The 24,510-nt window shown below is 43.1% G+C and overlaps 1 protein-coding gene across 1 annotated transcript in view; it reads right to left on the bottom strand.

Annotated features, from left to right (window-relative positions):
* Positions 1 to 24,510, bottom strand: part of TRPC5 (transient receptor potential cation channel subfamily C member 5) — a 132,826-nt gene that overhangs the window by 31,795 nt on the left and 76,521 nt on the right. The window contains exons 3-6 of the mRNA XM_047843828.1: positions 20,324 to 20,660; positions 18,565 to 18,704; positions 13,455 to 13,777; positions 205 to 400 (exon numbers count right to left, since the gene is read on the bottom strand). Coding sequence (XP_047699784.1) covers positions 205 to 400; positions 13,455 to 13,777; positions 18,565 to 18,704; positions 20,324 to 20,660 — 996 coding nt within the window. The remainder of the gene's footprint in view (positions 1 to 204; positions 401 to 13,454; positions 13,778 to 18,564; positions 18,705 to 20,323; positions 20,661 to 24,510) is intronic.

The raw sequence follows: 24,510 nt of genomic DNA on the forward strand, positions 1-24,510 counted from the left end.
GAACATCCTCTTCTAAATTACTGAGAGTCAATGGACTAAGAGTCCAAACTGAGTTGCTTTAGAAAGAAATACTTTAACAACTGAGAAGGCTAATGTAAAATACTTGATGCAGACAGACTGCTTCATTGAGCTTCCAATGGGCTCCATGCCAACGTGATCACTCCTTGAAATCAAGCAATCACCCTTGTAAAGCAAACTACTCACGGCAATAAGCTGGTAAGAGTTGTTCATCATGGCAATCAGCATGTTCAGCAGCACCACCAGGGAGATGACGTTGTATGTCCCAAACATGGTAGCTCCCACAAACTCTGTGAACTCATGTCTGGCTTTCACGTTGGTAACATAGAGATTTAGAAGGCCAAATACAGACCAGAAGAGCGACTGAAGGGTTTCAAACAGCCTAAAAGAGGTCAAAGAGCAGGTTAGTTAATTCTCTAGGAAGAGCAAGAAAAAGAGACAGAAAACGGGATCTGCTTAATAAGGGACTTGCCAGACTTACGTCCCATCAGGCAGACTGATGATCTCACTCCTTTTGGTCTCTTTCTCCACACAAACCAATCAGGTGTGTTTGCTTGTTACCACTTCTATGTCTTACGCTTTCCTCTTGCACCTAGAATACCATTTCTCTTTTCTCAGTCTACACAGAGCCTATACTTTCCTAAGACTTATTGCAAGGGCTACTTCCTTTGCCAAACTTCCTCTTTCATCTTGAGACCACATGACTTATCACCTTTCTAATTACACAAAGACGGTAGGTGAGTAGTTGAGAATATAGTGCTTGGGTTAAATTGTTCTAGGTTAAAAATCTCAGCTCTGTCATTTGCTAGCTGAGTGGATGTGAACCAGTTACCATTTCTGATACTTCTTTTGTGGTTCCGACAGGGCCCCACATGGTGCTAAGCTCAGTGGAGGAGCTCAGAGACCCTTGAATTAAGGCCTCACGTAGATTGTTTTAATTTTTTTAATGTTTGTTTATTTTTTGGAGAGAGAGACAGAGTGTGAGCCAGGGAGGGCAGAGAACGAGGGTAGACACAGAATCCGAAGCAGGCTCCAAGCTCTGAGCTGTGAGCACAGAGCCCAACACGGGGCTCGAACCCACCAACCGTGAGAAATCATGACCTGAGCCGAAGTCGGATGCTTAACCGACGGAGCCACCCAGGTGCCCCTGTGTAGATTGTTTTAAATGGTATGTTACCTGACAATTACTGAGAATTTACTATATATAAACATGTTAAGCACTTTTCCATAACTGATCATTATAATCCTTGTAAAATCTTTATTGTTCCTGCTGAGGAAACCGAGATTCAGAGGTCACTCAAGTGCTGAGCCAGAATTCAAATCCGATTCCACCTCACCTCCCCAAACCACTGCAGCATTATTTTAGATGGCTTCACAAATTATCGTTTCCTCTTGTAGTATCCACCTCCAAATATCTAACTCTGCAATGATATGTTTTTGGTGTCTAGGGTTTCTCTGGCCTCATATTCAGAAATCTGTGAATGTAGCAATAAAGGGCAGCCAGCTCTGGGTGGCACAAATCAGCCATTTCTGAAGCACATGGTTGAGGTGCAGAACATAAGAAATGCTACTTTAAGATTAGGTGTCCTGTTTCAATCGCTCAAAATATGTTGTTTTTAGAGTGCAGTGTATTTTGAAAGACTTAGGGATTCGTTCTTGGGTTCATCGGTGGGGGGGAATATGGGAAATGTTTTAAGGATTCTTTCTATCTGGGACTGATCTTCCCCCAGATCTTTGCAGGACTGTCTCATCATCATTGGAGTCTCAGCTCAAATGCCACTTCTTCAGAGGAGCTTTCATTGGTCACTCTACCAAAAGTAGCTCCACGAGTTTTTTTTTTTCTATCATACTGTCTCGTTTTATTTTCTCTGTAGCATTTCAAACTCCCTAAAATTATATGAAATATTTTTTTTTGTTAAAATGTTTACTTTCTGTCCATCCCCACTAGAATGTCAGCTCTGTGAGGGCAGAGACGTACAGCTACAATGTACCTGGCACAGGACAGGCACTCACTAATACTTGGTGGATAAATGAATGAACACTTATTAACTATTACTATTACTCTTATCAAGGGATTAGAGTCTAGGAGTCTCCAGGTCCACTGACAATTGCACGGTCAGTAGGCTGCACAATGGGGTTAGTCATTCTGATGAAGGCTGTGCTCTGTCTGCACTGGCCTGACTCTCACGGAGCCTCCTTCATGGAGCCCATGCCTGGGAAACATGCACATGGTTCTTTTCAACCTGTTAAATGGCTCTTCTCTTATCATCACAGGTCACTTCCATGATTCTTCCGGTAGCACGCTGCTTGTGAGCTAGCCTAGAAGGAAGAAATTTGCTTTTTGTTTGAAGAAACAAAGGGCCAGTTGGTGAAGCATTTGAGAATCAAAAGTAAGCCGAGAGCTTGGAGTTCAGGGGCCAGGGCACAAGAACCAGAATGTGGCAAGTCAGACTTCTCGCAGGATCTGAATTTCTAGGAGAGTCTAAAAGTCAGGGCCAGGCAATGCAGTTCATTATAGAGCCAGGCAGAGGGTCAAAGAAAGGAAAGATACGGGGCTCAGGAGTCTGGTTGTACCAAGAGGGCACAACCCGGACGTGGCAGGGTCCATTTGAAATCAGGGCAGGTGGGAGGCCAGCAATGGCCCAAGCAGGTAGCCAATAACAGAGGCTGAGGCAAGTGTATCATTGATATGTTGGCAGGGTCTTAGGTCATTGGTTGTTTCCCCAGAATAGATGGCATTATACTCCTGTACCGCCATTAACAATTAAAATTGCAATGGCTAACGTTTGAGTGTAGAGCTTACTACTAGCTGTTCCAATGACTGATATCAAGGTTCCCTAAAAGTGGAAGTTCAAGCATTTAAAATCTTCCCGCAACTATGGTGATATTCTAGTCAGGGAGAGTCTATATGTACAATTGTACAAGAGAGGAAAAAAAGACAAAAAGGTCATTCCTCAGTTTTGGTACTTTATATTGAGAATGCCTTCCACACGGGGCACAAAATGTCACATTATGGCCTGGCCACTAAGAGAAGCTGGCTTGTTGAAGGGCATGCCCAGGTAAAATGGATGACTGACGTATGGGGTAGATAAGAGCATTCTAGTGATACATTCGTAGAAAGCCCTGTGGCTTCTAGACACAATTGAATCCACAGGGAAAGAGCCACTACCTAGGGGGGTGGGCATTATTTGGTGCCCAGGCCCATAATAAAATCATCACAGGGATGGGAAGACTTGTTGACTAAACCCTAGAATCCTAATACCAAAGGAACGTCTTTTTGATTTTAAAGCATATGATCTTAAAGAAGATAATCCATTTAAATAAAAATTCTAAATAAAGCAAAGAGTAAACAGACATATGGGACTTGTTAGTTCAAAGAGGGGCACAAATTGAGGATACAAAGATTCAAGGAGAGTTGATATTAAATGTATGGAAGACAAATCCATCCCAGCTGGTTAAGGGGGAACCTGAGCATGTTGAGACCATCCACAAATAGATCACAAAGCTAAGAGGGGCACAGTAGAATAGAGATGGGAACTGCAGTCTTCCGGGCACTTTCTGAAAGTCTCATTTTTGAGACGGGGAGTTCATCTTTCAAAAGGTAGAAGGACCACGGAGAGGGTTTACCCCTCTGGACTTAATTCAAACCAGTGAAGGACTGGAGTTTCTTCTGCAGTTTCCTAGACTCGCAACTTCTTAGTCCATCATGGATTTAACACGCTTCTAACTCTGGATGGCATGTTCCTGCCATGCTCCCAACTTCTAGTCTCCACTTTCATCCTGTCTTCTTCTCTACCCAAGTCTTGTTTGTCCTGCCCTGACTCCTTCCCCACAAGGTTGGGTTAGATGCCCCTCTTTTGTTCTTCCATAGCACCTTAGCCTGATTCTACAAAGACATATATCACATTATAGACCCAGTAGAGGGGAGTGGTTAAGAGCAAACTTTAGACTCCTCCCCTTGTTAACTATTTGACTTTGTCAAAGTTAAATAACCTCTTTTTTTTTTAATTTTTAATGTTTATTTCTGAGACAGAGAGAGACAGAGTGCGGGGGTGGGGGGGAGGGCAGAGAGAGAGGGAGACTCAGGAACCCTCAAAATCATGACCTGAGCCAAAGTCGGGCACTCAAACAACTGAGCCACCCAGGTACCCCTTAAATCACTTCTTTAAACTTCGAGTTTCCTCACCTCTAGAATAGTTTATTGGTAGGATAAATACTAATTGCTAACATTTACTGTGCTCTCATTACGTGCCAGGCAATGTGCTAAGTGCTTTGTGGGTCTTGTATTGTTTGATTCTCAAAATAACCCTGAGAAGTAGGCACTATTCTTTTATCTTTTTCAGATGGGAAACTGAGGCACAGAGTGGTCACACTGGTAGGAAATGGCAAAGGTAGGATTTTGACCAGGCTCTTCTGACTCTGGAGCCCACATGCGTAACCACCATTCTCTATTACATAAGATGCTGCATGTAATGCACCCTGCACAAGTGTTTGGCAGAAGCATTAAAAATGGCAGCTATTCGAATTATTTGCTCATGTTCTCCATTAGACTATGAGCTTCTTAAGGATAGAGGTGCCTTCTTAGTATCCTCATTGGCTGGCGCGTAGCAGTTGCTGAAAACACGTTGTTGAATAAATCTGATAGAGATGACAGGAGAAGCGCACAACTAAGGAAAGTACAGATAATTGGTATCATCCTGTGATAAGAGTAGCAGGAAGGCTATGAACTTAAAATAGGGGGGAAAAGAGGAGACAGTCAATAACAACCTTTAAAATCTGGCCAGAACATAAAGAAGAGCCTTTGATGGGGGCTGAGTTCATATCCATGCAAATAAGATGGGATAAGAAGGGCTGAATGGTAGGTAGAGAAATCATCACTGATTAAGTAGGAATAGCCACAAATAAATGGAGTGGGTCTACAAGGAGGTCCCAAGTGACCTTCCGGGTCGTGGCTCTGTCTTATCGCTTTGCTTGTATTCATGATTATTGCAACTCGATGCAACAAATTTTATGTAACTTTACAAAACCAGTCTTCTACTGTGCCCCTGGATACAAGCACAGACTACAGCTTGTATGCCTGGATTGAAATCCTGACTCTGCCACTTACCGTCTATATGACTGCAGGCAGCCTGTCTAACTGCTTTGCACCCTCATTTCTCTGTCTGTAGAATGGGCAATAATGATAGTGCCTACCTCATAGCATGGTTGTGAGAATTAAATGAGTTAATCCATGTAAAGCTCATTTTGTACTAGTGCGTCAACCTAGCGCTCAGGATATATTACATATTTTTATGACTATTGTTAACCTTTACACTTCGTTCTTGTCTTTATAGATTGTCATTCATTTCCATACGTGGTTGTACATGGATGTAGTCATAGTGTGTAAAATTTTTGTGTTTTTAAAAACTACACATTTGGGGTACGGCACTTTTGGTGTATATCCAGAGTCTTTGCGTGTATCGTTTTAATAGCTGCCCATATTCCACCCAGTGAATATCAAGCCTGTCTGACATTTTAATCCATGCTTTGGATAAGAAGAGATGGCAAGTTTCTAAGATCCTCAGATGACACAAGACTGGGAAGGATAGCTAATAGATGGGATGACAGGATCAAGATTCAGAAAGGTTTCAACAGCGTGGAGCAATGGGCTGGAACTAACAAGATGAAATTTGATAGGGATCAATATAGAGCTTTGCTCTTAGGCCAAGTGCCCAAATTCAGGATGAGGGATGTAGGAGAAATGCCAAGGATTTTCTTTCTGACAGCAAGCTAAAAATGGATCAGCAGAGTGACACTGTGCTAAGTGCTTTGCATGTATTGTAATACTTGATTCTCAGATACTTCAGTATGGCCAGATACTTCAGCCATATGAGGGGGGAAGTGCCAAAGTCAACCTTCTAGAATCGAGGATAGGGTAGGCATGTTGAACATCGTTATGTCTTAGGCCTCTGTGGTAGGTGCAAGGCTTACTAAAGTGGGGGGTCTGGTGGGTGAAAGAGACAACAAATGACTCACACACAACAGGTTATATTGTCACGGAAATGTGCTTAGATTGCCATGGGGAACAAACACAGAAGGAGCCTGTAACTGAGAGTGGGGTTGGAATGGGTAAGAAGAGACATAAAAGACCAGGTAATTTTTCAGCAGAGGCTTGAAAGATGGGTAAGAGTTTTCCAGGCTGGCCAGGTAGGGATGGGCATTCCTGGCAGGTGGAATGGTGTGGGATGTGCAAAGACCCATAGGGCCAAGACGTCCTCCTATAGTTGGGGAGAACAGGATGGTGACTCTGGGGAAGACGAGTGAGAGGCTGGAGAGTTGGGGTCCAGAGTACCAAGGCCCTGCGAGATGTGGTAAAGAGGTGGGTTTTACACTTGAGAAGATTCCACTACGGGGCAGGCACGAAGCTGGGTGGTGACAAGATGAGACTGGTATTTAGAAAAAAAACTTCTGTGAGACAGGTGTGAAATTGTTTGGAGGAAAAAGAAGACTGGAGGCAAGGAGACCAGTGCTGTGTGTGTATCTCTGTGTATATATTTATATATATATAAAGGATGAATTCAAGAGATACTTAGGAAGTACAACAGATAGGGCTGAGTGAGAGCCTGGATGTGTCGTGTGAAGAAGATGTTAAGTCATAGATGATTCCTAGGGTTCGGACTGGTGTCATTTAATAAGATGAGGGATTGAAGGGGAAGTAGGTTTGGGGTGAGGATACGGAGATAATGGAATTCAGTTTGGGACATTTTGTGTTTTGCGAGGCCCGTAACACAGCCATGTGTGTGCAGAAGGCATCTGGAATTGAGGGCTGGAACCTCAGAAGGAGACATAGGACCTGCGAGTTAGCTCCTGCCACTTCTACCCTTTTTCTCTCACAAGTCCCATGCCCTCAGAATGATGATGCCTTCCCAATCACTACTCTCAACAGTAAATGAAGGCCAGGGGTTCCCAGGATGGAATACAAGGCTTTAACTGCCAATAGTCTTGTCATGTATTTATCAGCAAGAACAATGAGGTCCTCTTGAACCGTGTTCCCTGGGGAAAATATCTGTTCTTTTTCTTTTTAAGTCAAAGAATAGCAAAGGCATCTCTGGAGAATCAGAAGGAAAAGGATGACAGTAAGCTTATGGCATAATTTATGTCAGGTATATAAATGAGTTCGCTTTCTCTTTCTCTAAAAGTTGAGTTTTTCCCTACGCTGACCAAGTAGTATGTATTTTAACAGGTATTATAAATGCCCGAGTTGAGGTATTTAAAAGAAAACAATGCTGAGTCAGACCTCTATGGAGGAAACAAATTGATACCTAGAGGAAAAGTTGAGGTAACATTACTGCTGATTTTGCCCTAGTATGACAATGCTTCTTCATACCCAATGCCCCAAGGTATAATTTTTGTGTATACCAGGTGCCCATTCTTGTCAATTGTCCCTGCTGGGCAAGCGATGGGAACAAAATGTCAGTTGGCAACCGGGGTGTTAATAATGACTACAAACTTGCAAGAAGGCATTTCGTAAACTTCTTCAGCAGAGTTCACATTGAAAGGGTAATTGGCAGGGGACCTGGCCTCCTGGAAGGCACCTTGCATTCAGATGTTCAATCCTGTTAAACCCTTTGATGTGAACACATGCAGTCTCCTGGTGCTCAAGCTACTACAGAATTGCTCTTTATATTGAAAACAGGTTGATGCGAGTTCTGCCTCTAGAGTAATGCAGGAGAGGAAGCAGGTCCTAGTCAAGAGGCACTAGCAAGGTGACCAGTTGTCATTATACACTCCTGGTTGGCTTAACCAAAACAGCAAAATCTTCTTGTCAACCCATTTTGGCCTCTTTTCCCTTTCACACGAGTCTGATTTCCCTATCCGAGATTTTTCCCCTTCTGAGGAGAGAGGCAGGAGGTGTAGCCTAATGGAGGGGGATTGGTGGGTGCTGCAAAAGGGGCATTGGAGTGAGCCAACATTTTTCAAACTCTGTTCATTGGTACATCGTCCTGGCCAATGCATTTGGGGAAATCTTTCCCTACATCGTGTATCCAAAATGAAATGTCTCTGAGAAGACCTGCAGTGAAGAAACCTTTGAAAGTTTGTCCTAGCATTTTCAAGCTCATTGGATCATATATCCTTTTCTAATATGTCTGGTCTGTTAACATCCTTGTGAACTATGGTGTTTTGTAACTGATTTTAGGAAATGCTGCTAGAAACAAATAATAGGGGTAATCTACATAGCATTGTTTTTTCCCCTCTCTACTGGTGCAAACTTGGGTGCAAAGAAACTCTTTTTTTTTTCCCCTGGCTTTTGTTATTGAGCACATTTCTAGAATGTCTGAGTTCACTGAACTGCCTTAGTTTATAGGGTTAAAGAGAAAAATGTATCATACTTTAATGACTAAAAACCTCTCGTGACCTTGGAGTCATCACTGTGAACACCAGTGGTAATGAGGGGCACTTTCCAGAACTGGGGTTGGGGTGGACAAGTTAGAGGACACTGAGTCTTGGGTAAGCCCAAGACCTCTCCTGGAACCCAACAAATTTCCTGTCACGTGCCTATTTTCTTCTTGTCTGTTTCTCCTAACAATGATCTGTCAGAAAAATAAAAGCTATTCTGGAGGCTTGAAGGTCCTAAAGAAATAGATGTTGAGTTTATAAAGAAAAGGTATAGGAATTCCATGCGTCTGGAGGCAGTGGACATGGACAGGATCCTGAGCTGTCTCTTGCATCCCAAGTGGGAAAGGGAGACATTTCTGATCAGTGCTCAGTGCCCTTTGGCCCACCTGAAACCTTAAATTAATCTCAGAAGGCGAATTGATTCGAATCTTGCCCTTAGCCTGTTGCCTTTCTAGCTTGCTCCTGTGAAAGGGGTGCAGTTGTCACTGGGAGGTGCACACAGGCTTTTACCATAAGCCCAGTCTATGCTTTTCTTGGGCTACGGCACAGAGAACTTGTCCCTGCCAGCATTTCAGCTTTGATTCCACACTGTGTGGACTCAGGCAATCTTGTTGGTTCTTATGAAGCATTCCCAATTAATATTGCTTGAAGGGTGGGTTTACTTGCCTTCTGTCTTACAATACTAGGTAGGAGAAACACTCCCCAGATATAATGTCCATCCCTACAGTACAATCAGATAAAAGGGATGCAACCACTTTGCATAGAGCCTGTTCAAACATACCCATTCTACAAACTTCTACCTTAATTCCATCCACTCTTGTGTTCCTACCTCTAGTCTCTATTAGGATTTCATTGACAGGCTTTGGTTTCATAATACTAGGTAGTGGAAGTTTTCCCCAGCCAGACATGAGGTCCATTCCCATAAAAACATCTAGGTAAAGGAGACACAATGTTTTTACATAAAGCCTGCTCAAACATTCCATCTTTCATGATCCTATCAACCCTTACATTTTTATTTTATTTTTTTTACTTCTTTTTAAGTAAGCTCTATGCCTGACGTAGGGCTTGAACTCATGACTCTGTGGTCGAGAGTTAGGAGCTCCACTGACTGAGCCAGCCAGCTGCCCTACCCTTACATATTTATATTGTCTCAATCCATTGTAGCCTGAGTCAAGGCTTCACCAATGGGTTTTGGTACCAGCATTAGGAGGATTTCTGTATTAATGGGGCCTGGAAACTTCTCTTTTCCACCCTCTGACCATTTTACCCACTCTTGAGCCAAGGGACCCTGGGCCTTTTGTCAATCTTTAGCTTGACTAATCTGCCCAAACACTGCCCCAAATGATTGGTGGTCCGGTTTCTCATTGTAATTTTTGCCCGCCGGCTTTTTAAAATTCTCCAAACTGGGATAGATAGAGTAGACTTATTTGGGGCCCTTTAATTTGGGGGGACCATCACAGAGTTCCTTTGGCCCTCCCAGCCTTTGATAGTGCTGTATTAAAATCTTTAACCCTATCGATGTCTGTCTTATTCATCTCATTTCTTAATAACCATCTAAGGGTTTCCATCCTGTGGGATGAGCCCTGGGACTCCTCTGTTTCCTCTTTCTTTTGTTCCTACCAATATTTGCTTTATTCACCTCATTCCTTAAAAACTGTTTAAAAGCTTCCACCTTTGTGGCCTCTCCCTATTCTCTTGTTAATTAACCTAATGTTTTTATTAAGACCCATGAGGGAAAGCTGAGACCTTAAATTGGCAAAGGCTTCCCAGACTGTGTTTTGGTTTTGCAGCAGTAAGGTTATATGTGGGGCCCATGTGAAAGAGACCCCTTAACCACAGCATTTACCATGACCCAGGTAATGGGCATATATATTCAGTAGGCAAATATCACAGTCATCTTAAGCTCAGTTCCACATAGCTTGTGCATGAAGCATGTTAGTGGCTTCATCTTGGGTATTCCACTTGACATTCATAGGGGGAGTTGAGAAGTCCCCCTTCTCAGGGTAAACAGGCCCTACAGTGACTTTTATCCAGTTAACCAGGCTGGTCGTTCCCTTTAGGAATAACCTCCTGTGTATCTGGATCACATATAGCCATCTGTGATTGTTCAGTTGTGAACTGTGGGTCCTATGTCAACCCAAACATGCCCTTTCACTCACTCCACAGTATTGAAAACCAAAGACGCAGCCCCTAAATTAGTTACTCTCATAATCTATTTTAGCAAAGGTTCTTCAGGAAATTGATGATACTGATCTACGAAATGAAAAAAATTCTTTATAGTCTCTGGTTTCAATAGTTTCTTGATTTTGCCCTCCCCCACACTGACTACCTTTTTGGTGACCAGAGGTCTTATAGGGGCCTTCTGTTGTCCCTGTACAATTTTTACCTTCAGGGCTGGCTTTGAGGCTAGTGACCCAAACTCGGATTGACCTAAATCTGAGCTTGGTTTAGCATCAAGGCCCAACCCAGCACTTTTCTTTTACTTTCATTGTAGCTCTTATGGATAATAACCGAGGGATTGTATGTTTAGCATAGTTCTTCTTATTTTGCATTCCCTTATATATCCAATGAGCTAACTCCTTCTTAAGAGTTGGGTTTATTACCGAAGCGGTTTAGAACAAGTCTCCCCAAAGTATGCCATTTTGGCATCTGAGCTATTTTGAGCGGAAGGCAATCAAGACCCGGAAGGCTCAAGAGAAACTTTTGCCCCTCTTTTAACTACCTAGAAGAATTTAAATTGGAATTTTACCAGAGATAAATTTTATCTGAGTGATCCTTCTGTATGGGAGGGCAAACAACTGCCAAACATCTACTCTTCTTACTGTCTTGTGAATCACCCTTTGAAACCCCAGGCCTCTATCCCATTCCTTAGCTCGGGATGCCATATATACTTTCTTTTTCCTTGCTGTCTTTGAACTTCTCATGTATGTGGGGTTTCTGTACATATGAAATTAAATTTGATTTTCTCCTATTAATCCATCTCATGTCAATTTAATTTTAGACCAGCCATAAGAACCTTTGGAGGGTAGAAAAAAAACTTCATCTCGAACACTATCATTTCTAAATTCCATTGCTGACTTTTACCTTGAGTAACTGACCGCAGCACAGCTGAAGTTTCACACTGTGGGTGACTAGGTAGCTATCCAGGGATCAAAGGTTCATCATCTCCTGCCCTTTTATCTTTTCTTTTCTTTTTTAAAGTTTATTTATTTATTTTGAGAGACAGAGTGAATGGGGGAGGGACAGAGAGAGAGAGGGAGAGAGAGAATCCCAAGCAAGCTCCACACTGTCAGTGCAGAGCTTGACACGGGGCTTGATCCCATGAACCATGAGATCATGACCTGAGCTGAAATCAAGAGTCAGACGCCTAACAGACTGAGCCACCCAGCACCCCTAGATTTATAGGGTCTTCTGTATGGGGTCTTCTGCAAATGGAAGCAAGCAATGGGCTTTTGACACTTTTCTCTTAAAACAAAAGCTTTCATCATGATTCATTGTTAAAAATCCCACAATATGGAGAAATTTAGAAAATAGTTAAGCAAAACTAAGTATGCAGAAATCCCCTGTGATCCCACAGTCACATTTTTAGATGTCTCTTTGTCTTTTCCTCTACATGCTCTCTCCCTAGCTGACATCACATCAAACAAACCAATTTCATGACCCGTGACTTTTATCTTTTCTTTTCCCTAATAACGTGTTTCCATGATTCAGGGCTCTTTTAGCAAATCCCATTTCTCTTATGCCAACTAAGAGCTTCTGAACCCAATGTATGGGTGTGGGGAGAATTCCCCCGCACATCACAAATTCTCCAATCAACAGCTGGGTGTCCTATAATCCAACCCAATTCTGACACTACTGGGAGATAATCTTAAATTCTACGGATTAAGGTCTCAGTCCCACAAGACTGCCCCTTTATCCCCCACGTTAAATGTCAGTCGCAAGTTCGGGTTGTTACCTGTGCTTCTGACTGACCGGTTATAGACTAGGTACTCCCACAACCTTCTTTTTTGGGTTCAATTAATTTGCTAGAGTGGCTACAGAACTCAAACTTTTCAATTACTAGATTATTGGCTTATAAAAGGATACAACCCAGGAGCAGGCGGATGGAAGAGATGCATATAGAACAAAGTAGGGGGACAGGGTGCAGAGCTTCCGTGTCCTCTCCAGGTACACCATTGTCCCCGAATCTCCATGTGGTCACCAACCTGGCAGCTCTCCAAAACCTGTCCTTTTGGGGGGAGGCTTCATTACCCAGCCATGATTGATTAAACTCATTGGCCACTGGTGACTGAACTCAATCTTCAGCTCTTCTCCTTTCCCCGGTGGTTGAGGGGTTGGACCCAATGTTTGAACCCTCTAGTTGCAAGGTTGATTCCCCTGGCAACCAGCTTCCATCCTTAGGTGGAGGTCAAAAGTCACTTCCTTAACATAAGAAAAGACACCCTTGTTCTCGCTCTCAGCCCTTAGGAAATTCCAAGGCTTTTGGGAGCTCTGTGCCAGAAATATGTATTTCTGATTTCTTATTATGAATATTTCTTATTCATATACAATCCCCAATATTTCTTATTTATTATTATGAATCACCATATCCCAGGGTGCATTAAGATATTTCTGATCTTTCCTTTTCCTTTGTTCTTGATTCAGAATAATTAAGTTAGCTTTGGTAATCACGTGTTCAGAGGAATAGCCTTGCTCTTTCATTTCCTTGGTTAGCAATGCTTTTTTGAATGAGGAATTATTTATCCCCTTCCCATCAATTCCTTTAAAAATATGAGATACTACCAAAATAATTCAAAACTAACTCTTTAGATGAGTTCCTGGGAGCCCGTGTGTGTGTGTGTGTGTGTGTGTGTGTGTGTGTGTCGCTTTCCTCCCTTACCTAACTGCTTCCTCTCCGAGGCCTCTATATCCAGAGAAGGCCCTCTCTCTACCTCAGACCCTTTGGGTTGATCCCTGAGTGAGCTTTGTGTGCACTGTCAAAAGGTAGTGACAAAGCTGTGGACTGAAAATAGAGCAAAGAAGGAGAAAGCAGAAAAAGGAAAAAAAGAGGGGGGTCTTACGTGGAGAAGGCATTATTCTGTTTCTCACATCGGATTCCCTTGCAGTTGTTTGGTTCATCGATCGCTCTGGTCTCATAGTAAAAGTAAAGCTGGTTCAGTCCGTTGGCAAAAGCCAGCAGTACCAGGCAGTAGATAAAGAGGAATTTGAGGATATCAAGCAGCATGCGCCCCAAAGAGATCTGCAGAGGCCCCAAGTGGGAGTTGGCTGTGAACAGGGATATGAGACGCAACGAACTTAAAATGTTGGATATTGCAAACAGTGCTTCCGCAATCAGAGTCGGGTGCCACATTTCCCATTCTTCCCTTGGACGAGAACCATTATACTGAAAGAAACAAGTGCACAAGATGAGAGGTACAGTGAGCATTTTCAACTTTTCCCTCTTTTCTCCTGTTTGCACCTAAATAAAGCCACCAAGGTAAGCATCAAACATTCATTTACACAACAGACCCCATGCATGGCACTATTTGTCTCCTCCCCCCAATCAATATATGATGCTAATAACTCTTTTCCTCCCACTCTCATCCAAATATATTCCCTGAATATACACAGAGAAAAATGAAGTTTGGAGCCATCATCTGGAGTAACCACCTGTGGTTTATCAACAGACATTTTCTAACTAAAAGTCTACCAGATTGTTGAGGAGTGTCACTGGAACAGAGCCATTGATTGGCATGCCCAAGGTAGTGGGGACAAATTACTCTGCTTCTTAATGAGATTTCAAATCAGATTTGCCTCCCCAATCCCCCATTTTCTTCTGAGCACCACGGACAACCTGTAGTCACTGAAGGGCAAGGGACAGGTTCAGCCTCCTCAGTGTGCAATGTTCTTCCTGAGTTTTTGCCGACTTGTAGTCTGGGACTGCTAGAGCAATCTTAGAGGGTCATTATTCAGTTTCCTGTGGAATTTCAGCAGTCTGTAATGTATTTCATACTATCACCAATAGCATGTCAACCTTCCAGGTAGTGAATTTAGTACCGCTCCACACGGTGATGTATGCATGTATTTGTTCCTTTGACAGCCCTACAAGCTTGTTCAAGTTCTAGTGCAAATGAAGAACCCGGGGGCTGAAGGAGGGGAAAAAGCCAGTGTTTCTGGCATTGGTTGCCCATTTTTCAGCCCTGTCCTGGACTTCTAGCTCCTGGAACATTGGAAATAGTTTTATAGAAAGATGGCTTGGTTGTGAGACCCGAGGTCCAAATGGGGCTTTGTCAACTTAAAACTGCCTGTATCTCTCAACTTCACCATAGAATGAGGATAATATCTACTCTTAATCACCGCACACGTTTGTGGTTATGTATCCATATGTAAGAGTGTGTGTATTCCATAAGGAGAGATGTTATGGAAATATAAGAATTTGCTTATTAACTTCCCCAAGACAGAAGTAGATTTTGCCTGGAATTCAATCTGAAGCATATTGCCTTGAGCTCTCATCTAAATATCACAATTTCTTAGAACTAGATGTAAACAACTTCTCTGAGAAAATGTTGCATTTGGGGGCCAAATTATATTGTTAGCATTTCTAAAATGTGCTTCAGTTCCAACAACTGACAAAACCGGTGTTAGCATCGTTTGCGTGCTTCCAATATTCTTCACTGTCAGAGGAGTTTGGAGAAACCCTGCCACACTTGTGCTTCTGTTTCAGATGAACTTTAGGTGGCTAATCCGCTTCATACACTCTTGGCCAAATCTTGTATCTCTGCATTTTCCCTTCCAAAGACAAACAAACAAAAACACCCCCCATTGGCTGCGTCATCGTGAGGGGTGGGCATTGCCATGTCTGTTTTACAAGTGGAGGAGCTGAGGTCCAGATAGGCAGAGGGACGTTGTCTCTACTAAATGTTCCCTCAAATGTTGGTTGATATCACAGCACATATGCTAGATAGGCCTTTAAAAGTTTTGAGCTATACATGAGAGATGGAGACTGCTGATAATGAAACAGACCTATGTTGTAAAACTGGAAATTATCAACTGGAGCACGCACAGCTCATAATTCAGGACTTTCTCCCTCCACAATCACAACTGTAAGCACAAGGAAGTCTGCTGCCCATGGGACAGTGCGTCTGGATTTGCAGCACATTCAGAAATGTGAAAAGTGATCCTGATGGCAAATCTATGTTTTGCATATACATACATCTTTGGAGGCAGATATTATAGAATATGATAGCAGGGACTAAACTTGGAGCTCATTTAGCATAAAGGTTGAGCTCATTTAGTATAAAGGTCAGCAAACTTTTTCTGTCAAGGGTGAGATACTAGCCATTTTTGGCTTGGTGGGCTATATGGTCCCTGTCACAACTACTCAACTCTTCCCTGTAGAACTCATAGGGAGTAAGTGAATAAGTGGATATGGCAGCAGGCCAAATCTGGCCTGCAGACCATAGTTTGATGGCCCCTGGACTAACACAAATGGTTTTCAAATTGTGTTCCTTGAAGCCTGAAGGTTCAGTAGAGGCAACTGGTAGCCACTGTGGGAGCCATAGAGGGGGCCTGGAAGATTGCGTCCTCAATCGGAATTCAGTCTTTGAGCTCTTCAGTACATTGAAGTTCTGAATAAGTTTTAGCTTCAAGATGTGATTTCATGGAAAAAATTAAAAGGCTGATAGCCACTGATATAGTCCAATCTGCTTATTTTTCAGAGGCAGAATCTCAGGTTCAGAGAGGTGTAAGGATGGCCTATGGTAACCCAGCTTGTGTCAGAGCAGGGATTACATTCAGGTTTCCCGCTTCTTGGGTTAGTGACTAGGAGTCAACTGAAAACTGACCTCCATGTCTTTCAGATCGGTGTACATCACACTCTGTGAATTCAAAAGCAAAATATGAAGGAAGCCAGCTTAATGTGGGGATTTAACAATAATAAGGATGGAGTCGGGGATTGTCTTCAGCCAAGTACTGGTTGAAGAAAGGACCACAACTCAATGGCTGTCAAAGTTTGGATTTAGTTTGAACATATGGAAGTAAGGTAGTGGTGGGAGAAATGCAGGTGGAACCATCTTAGAAGACAAAAGGACAATTATTTTCCATTTGGAGGGTTATCTGGGGGCAATGAGGGCCACTCTTATGTGTATTTATTCCTTTTGAGTGCTTTCATATGTGTCTTTTCATTTCTGTTGTTGCAGACCACGTGTGATGGAGTACATGTATCATTGACAATTGTTTTTGCTCTAATAAAGGATCTTCTCTGAGGTCAGCTTATCCCATGGCATTTCTGTACTGCCTTAGTACCATAGTGATCTGAAGTGTTTCAAGTAGCCTTGTGACCAGCTTTTGAGGCTTTACCTCATAGAGGTTGTCTCAGCCTACTTGGAGAAGTTCATCTCAGACTAGTGTGCCTCTGTGGGTGAGTGGACCAGACTGAGCATTTGCAATTTCTCATTGCAAATCCAAATCTGCATGTGGCATGTCATGCTTTGTCAATTCTCTTTTTTCTTGGGAAGACATCCAACTTCTTGGTAAACGTCTCCCTTGGGTTAAGTGTTTGTCAGTTGAGGGGCATTTAGTCAGCTGAGTATAGCTGATTTATCTTTACACACTGTGGTGGGGAGGTTCTCACTCCTGGGAATCTTTGCCAGTGCAACTGGACAGGTTATAAAATGATCTAATGTCGGGCATCTACAGACACATTTTTACATCCCTAAGAGAAATCCTTTTCTTGATCGTTTATTCTAAACTTTCCTGTTCAAACAAAACCAACCAATTTCTAGATTGATAATCTATTGTCCCTCCAGTGTATAAATACCACTTCCAAAGGAAGAGACTTTTTTTGAAGCAAACAGTGTTACTTAGTGAGCAGAGTGCCAGAATGACATGGATTTCATCCAGGCACATTAACCAGAGATTCAAACATTTTCCTCACCAGCTTTTTCTTGTAAGGAAGTTGTAAGTCTGTGTTAAGCGATCACCACAAGTATAAGGCATACTCTTAGGATTCTTTCAAAAATGTTTCATGACTGCATTCAATATTCATGCTCCACGTAACTAACTCCCAAGGTCTTAAAATTTATGCAATATGCATATTAGGGATATAAAAATAAGTTGTTGGAGATTTGGGGGACAGCCATATTCCCATTCTAAAACTCCTTAATGTGGGATTTAGTGCCAAAAAGCATGACTGACTAGACAATCTCGGAGACTGAATTGTCAGCTTTTCCCCATGCTGGAGAAGTTCAACTCAGGGTAGGAGCACAGCCATTCTATTATCTAATGAGCACCAAATCTGAACTCAGAGCCTGTGACTACCCAGTGTGAGATGTTGGACATGCAGCTATTTTTCAGGATAATGTAGGCTGTACATTGTGTGGGAAAAGCATAAAGGTTGTGTGTGTGTGTGTGTGTGTGTGTGTGTGTACGTACATTATCTGAATTGGTAGAGAGGCATAGGTTGAGTGTGGTACTCAAAAAGCTGGATTTATAACAGCTTGAATGATCATCCTGGTGCTGAAAGTATGAGGGAGGCAGAGATGATTAAAGATCTCGGTCTCCTGCAGTGAAGTTTCTAGGGTTCTGCTACCTGTCATATAAAGAACACTTGAGGGAAGTGTGAATACTTAGCTTTGAGAAGAGACAACTCAGCGGTTAGGGAGAGATGACTTCACATCGGAAGCACTATTACAGAAAAAGAGCAGCTTTGTTCTGTTTGACCCCCCAGGGAAGAAGGATTATTAATGGATGTGTCACAAGGAGAATAATATTAGAAAAACATAAAGTAGCACTTTTTAATGAAGTGACAAAGGTGGAGAGAGGCTTTTGGAGATTGGGAATTCAGTGAGTTTCCTGTCCCTGACCTATGGAAGGGTCGGTGCGCCATCTTGTTGGTAAGGATACTGTAGAGAGGATTTAAACACTGACTGGATGGGTGGGTGGTTGAAGACCCTTCTACTGTCAGAGTTTAAGAAGCTGAAGATTCATTTGTAAATTGCTCTATTCTCCACTTTCTTTGCTTAGGTGGACACTGCTTACAAACTTTTGAAAGAATGTCTGTTTCTATGGTACTTTCCCGCATGGATCGGACTGTCATCAGCACTTTTCCCCTAAGCTCTGTATGCTCCCAGTGCTGAAGCTGAATGTAACCCAAATCATTGCTTGAGAAAAATGGCAGACATTCCAAGTTACCTTTACGTAGGCCACAATCTTCAAGGAAATGGTTGCCAGGTAGAGTGAGTTCATTGCAAAATCCATCAGGTTCCACCAGTCATGGATGTATTCAGTAAATCCACCATCCCACATTTCCTTAATCTCCCCCCAAATGAAACCTGAAGAGTGGAGGCAAGAGGTTTATTTCTAGACAGGGTCAGAATAGACATCACAGTACAATTCTCCCAAGTAAAGGCAGATGGAAACAATGAATGAATTGGGATCACTGGAGTGAAGCCCATAGAGATGGTAATGATAACATAGCTCTTTTTCTTTCCTACTTCATCTCTCAGTTGTGAACTTGCCAGACCTAATAGGCTTTACCTGAAGATGCCTGTACATTATACTTTTCTGGATGCTATTCACTTTTAGTGCTGTTGTTATAGTTACTGGGATGTTGTCGCAATTTTGGGGTGCCTGATTCTACCCTCTTCCCATTTTGAGGTAGGAAATTTATTAATTTCATTAACAGATCAATTAGGTCAAGATTACCCTGTAGTCCTTAGTTTCTTTCTACCATGTGCTAGAGGGAAAACTTGGTAAGTTTTGAGGTGAGCTAGCTGACCGTCAACCAAATTACTGGATTTTGAGACCGAAGCTAGGCAATGGGGCCCAAATTTATTTATTTATTTATTTATTTATTTATTTATTGATTTATTTATTTTAGAGTGCGAGAGAGAGAGAGAGAGAGAGAGAGAGATAGCAAATGATCGGGGGTGAGGGACAGAGGGAGGGAGAGAGAGAATTCCAAGCAGGATCCCAAGCCTGACACGGGGCTCAATCTCATGACCCTGGGATCATGACCTGAGCTGAAATCAAGAGTCAGCTGCTCAACCGACTGAGCCACCCGGGCAGGGACCCAAAATAATTTAGAATCCTTTTTTCTCCTTTCTCCTTTCACTGCGTGTGTGTGTGTGGGGGTTTTGTGAAATTCTGTCTGGTGACATAGATGTCTCCTGAACCTTAGAACTGGGAAACCAGTAAAAGGTGTGGCTGTGGCAGTGCTTCTCAGACTTTAAGGTGCATGTCAATCAGCCGGGGATCATGTTGAAATGCAGATTCTCATTCCATAGATCCAGGGTGGGACTTGAGATTCTGTATGTCTAACAAGTTCCCAGGTGATGATGCTGACATTGCTGATTTGCGTATTAGAGTTTGAGTAGTAACAACCGGGGGGATAGTGATGCACTGGAGGGTCCAGTGCAATCTAACTATGCTTAGAGACTACGGGTAAAGTTACTTTTACCATGGATGGTGTGAATTTCCTAGGTTCCCCTCCTGACTGTGGAATCTGTATCTATATAGGATGTAGACCCTGATTAATACTGGGGTTGTGTGGAGTAGCCACAGAACGCAGCAGATACAAGTGCCCTTGAGTTTTAGGAAGGGCTTTGAATAGACTGATCAGCACTTGCCTGACTAGCTTACCTGAAACCCATTCTGATTGATACTTGGCTTTCCTTCTAAACCAATCGACAGGCAGTTTCTTGTATTTGAAGATATTAGGTTAACACAATTAAGCCGTGGGGTCACTGCCAATCTCACTGTGGACCATGCAATACTAAGTGATCAGAGCCTGGGGAGGAAGGCACCAGATTTCTGAAACTCCCTACAAAGGGCTTCCCCACTGCACAAAAAGATGTCCTAATTCAGGGCCAGCCCAACTGCCTATTCCAGTACTTTATTTAAACAGGAGAAACAGGCACTCTGCCCATAGCTTTTGGTTTCTTTGACTCACCGAGAACCCAAGGCAATATCATCCATTCCACGACTGTTGGGGGAGGCCCCTGTACATGAAGGTCTGTCCTGACAATGTGCTGAGAAGCCAGGAGAAGCATGAAGAGGAAGGTCAGATATGATGCTGTGTGGCAGATAAACTTGATAAAGGGTTTCTTGATGAACAGCCCAAGGTTGCTCCTGGGTGAGATCAGATAAGCTATAGACAGCATGGGAAAGAGGAATCCAATGGTCATGCAGGTAAGAAGCTTGACTACCCAGTGTTTCCGTCGCCATCCAGGGAAGCCATCATACCACAGGGTGGCAAGTAACTGTTGGCAATTAGGCTGAGCAACAAACTGGGGAAAAAAAAAAAAGGAGAACAAGTTAGGCATCTTGGGTGTCCAGGGGGAAGTCTACATTCATAATACTTCTAGTTTACAGCCAGCTACGTGACCAATCCCCAGAAGAGGCCTGTTTTCCAGGTTTCCATGAATGGATCTAACCCTGGAGACAGCTCTACATGTCAAGCTATGAGACTAGATTTTCCTTAGGGCTATTTATTTCATATATTAAATACATTTTTGTTTGTGTTTTCACATGCTTCCCTATTCTTCCTCCCATCATCTTAGAGAAATGGTTCCCAAACCTTGCCTCTGGATCAGAATCATCCAGCAAACATTACAAAATTCAGATGCCAGGGGTGCCTGGGTGGCTCAGTCAGTTAAGCGTCCAACGTCAGCTTAGGTCATGATGTCTCTCACTGTTTGTGAATTCGAGCCCCGTGTGGGACTCTGTGCTGACAGCTCAGAGCCTGGAGCCTGCTTCGGATTCTGCGTCTCCCTCTCTCTCTGCCCCTCCCCCACTTGTGCTCTCTTTCTCAAAAATAAATAAGTATTAAAAACATTCAGATTCCCAGGTCACACCAAGGACTGGCTCAATGAGCATCTCCGAGGAGGATAGCCTGGGCAGCTGTTTTACAAGGTTCTTTGGCAGAGTTTACATGTCTGTTAGCAGAGAATCGTGGGGATATTTTATTTCAAATTGGTTCACTTTTACTCATTCCTCTAGCTTACGTGAGGTCGTCAACAAATGTGCACTGTGCTTGGGCAAACACAAACTGGCCGGGAGTAAGCTCATGCCTGTGGCTATGGCTTGGAATGGAAATGAGTCCCCTTTTTGATTTTCTCTTTCTTCCCCTTTGGTTTTGAGCACATCCTGGCTGGCTTGCAGTGAATCAGCTTGCTGCTTTGCCATCTATTAACACCCTCTCAAGTCTAGACGTGCAGAGGAAGAAAGAATATTTGGGGGCCCAAATCACAGCATTGTGTACTAACCCAGCTGGGATTTTACTTAAAGGCAATCTACCAAGTGTCAGTGAGTAATAGTAAAGGAGTCATCATTGCAAGTAATCCGTAAGCTGCTACTTCCTGGTACCCAACTCAGTAGGGAGCTCAACTGTCAGCCATGATTTTAAATACTGCCTGTATCTGACTGTTCCAGCTTCCCATGGGGAAAAATGGTTAACTAGAGCTGTACCGTATAGCTTACTAACGCAAAGGAAATAAAATTCTTCCATCTTTTACCTAACACCCCAGGTAAAGTAGCCCAACCTTACTGTTAGTGTATCTGGGAAGATCACTAGCTTCCCGCCAAAACCGTCCTGCTCTTCCTTGAGCACACAGCTGGGCTACATTACTTCCCTTTGCAGTGAGATGTGGCCGTGTGACTAAATTCTTAATAATGGGAGGTGCAGAGAAATGATGAGTGGTACTCCCAGGCCTGGCCTATAGAGGTCTCCTCTGTGCTATCCTCCCTGTTCTCTCCCGCTTCCGGCTGACTGGAATGTGGTAACCCAGGATGACCTAGGAGTTTCTGTCAGCTCGTGTCCCTCAATGACCATATAGAGGAGAACTATCAGGCTGATACCTGTCTTGGACTGTTACCTGACTGAGAGGATTCCAGCATGTTTGAGCCATTATATATTTGGGGGTCTAGACTACCCTCAAGCAGTTAACTATTATGAAACTACCAAAAATAAGCTCTAAGATCTTTTTATCCTGTGATCTCATTTTCTTCAAAGATGCTTCTGGTCCCCAACACGTCCTGTGTCACACAGAAAGACACAATCCTATAGTCCCTTTCTACTCTTCCTGGCCTTATCGCCCATGCCTGCGGCTGGGGTGAAAAAGTCCTAACAAATAAAGTACAGAAAAGTAGAAGGGTAAAGCGAGATGTTTGGATGCATGGGAAAAGCACTAGGAGTACACAGTCTAGTGAGGGGGATAGATGTAAAAAAAGATGGTTGTAAGACAGTATAATAAGGGCTTAAATTTAAAATGGATACGAACAGGGGCACCTGGGTGGCTCAGTCTGTTAAGCGTCTGACTTTGGCTTAGGACATGATCTCACCATCCGTGGGTTCGAGCCCGGTGTTGGCCTCTGTGCTAACAGCGTGGAGCCTGGAGCCTTCTTCGGACTCTGTGTCTCCTTCTCTTTCTGCCCTTCCCCTGCTCCCAATCTGTCTCTCTCTCTCTCTCAAAAATAAATAAACATAAAAAAAAATTTAGGGGCACGTGGGTGGCTCGGTCAGTTGAGTGTCTGACTTAGGCCCAGGTCATGACCTCATGGTTTGTGAGTTTGAGCCCCATGTCGGGCTTTGCACTGACAGTGTGGAGCTTGCTTTGGATTCTCTGTCTCTCTGTCTCTCTGCCCTTCCTCTGCTCGTGCTCTCTCTTTCAAAGACAAATAAACATTAAAAAAATCTTTAAAAAAAACTTTTTAAATGGATACAAACAAAGCATAATGGGAACATAAAGGAGAGCAAATCTGGACAGGCAAGGATCCCTGGGGGAGGTGATACCTGAGTGGAGCATTAAATGATGTGTAGAAGGTGGTTAAGCATAGGGGAGGAGAGGGGAAAGAAGTGGACAGCCAAGGCAGAGGGGATAACATGACTAAAGGCATAGAGGTTAAAAAAGAACATGACTTGTATGAGGAACTAGAGCAGTCTGGGGTGGCTGTGGCTTGAAATGCAAAGCCATGAATGGCAAGAAATGGGACTAGAGAAGTAGACAGGGTGTTACAGAAGATTACAATGATAACCTTTGGCTATTGTAAATAGTATGACTCATTTTATTTTTATTTTATTTTATTTTTTTAACGTTTATTTATTTTTGAGACAGAGAGAGACAAAGCATGAACGGGGGAGGGTCAGAGAGAGGGAGACACAGAATCTGAAACAGGCTCCAGGCTCTGAGCTGTCAGCACAGAGCCTGACGCGGGGCTCGAACTCACGGACCGCGAGATCATGACCTGAGCCAAAGTCGGCCGCTTAACCGACTGAGCCACCCAGGCGCCCCTAGTATGACTCATTTTAAGAGCGATGGGGAGCCATAAGCAATATGTTTATGTGTATGAGTGGGTGTGAGTGTGTGTGTGTGTGTGTGTGTGTGTGTGTGTGTGTGTGTGTGTTTATAAACAGTATAGTAGACTAAAAAGATTCTCCACAGTAGACTCTGGAGCTAGATTGCATTGGTTCTCTTTGTTCTTCAACGTTTTCATCTAAATAGAGATAACAACAGCATCTACCAGCTACGGTTGGTGTGAGAAGTAAGATCACTTATTACCTCCGAAGCACTTAGAACTAGGCCTAACACATAGTAAGGGCTCATTTCAATCTTAGCTGCATATATTATTATGCATGTCATAGGATCAGACTTAGATGTGAGAAAGATCCTTCTGGGTATTGAATGGGAGATGAACTGGGGGCAGAAAGTGGGCAAAACTCGAGGCAGGAAGACGACCGGTTAGGAATCTGGTATACTATGATTGTGACTTAGACTAAGGTAATGACTGTGGAAATGGAGAGATGTCCTCAGATGCAAAATACAGGGAGGAGGTGGGAAGTGGCAGGATATGGCGATAAATGGGGAGTGAAGTAATAGGTGGAGATTGAGTGTAAAGGGAGGGGGGGCTTCTCTTTGCGGAGAAGTGGTAGACATCAGTGTCGTCAGCTGAGAGTGGGAACACTGAAGCTGGAACAGGTTTATGGAGATGCGTGCACTTTTAGATCTGTTGAGTTAGATTTGTCTGTGCGACACTGAATGGAGATATTTGGATTGATGTACTGATGTGCTATAGCAGGGATTGACAAACTTTTTCTGTAAAAGGCCAGAAAGTAAATATTTGGGGCTTTGCAACCCATAT

Source organism: Prionailurus viverrinus, chromosome X (genome assembly GCF_022837055.1).
Source record: "Prionailurus viverrinus isolate Anna chromosome X, UM_Priviv_1.0, whole genome shotgun sequence".
NCBI lineage: Eukaryota > Metazoa > Chordata > Mammalia > Carnivora > Felidae > Prionailurus > Prionailurus viverrinus.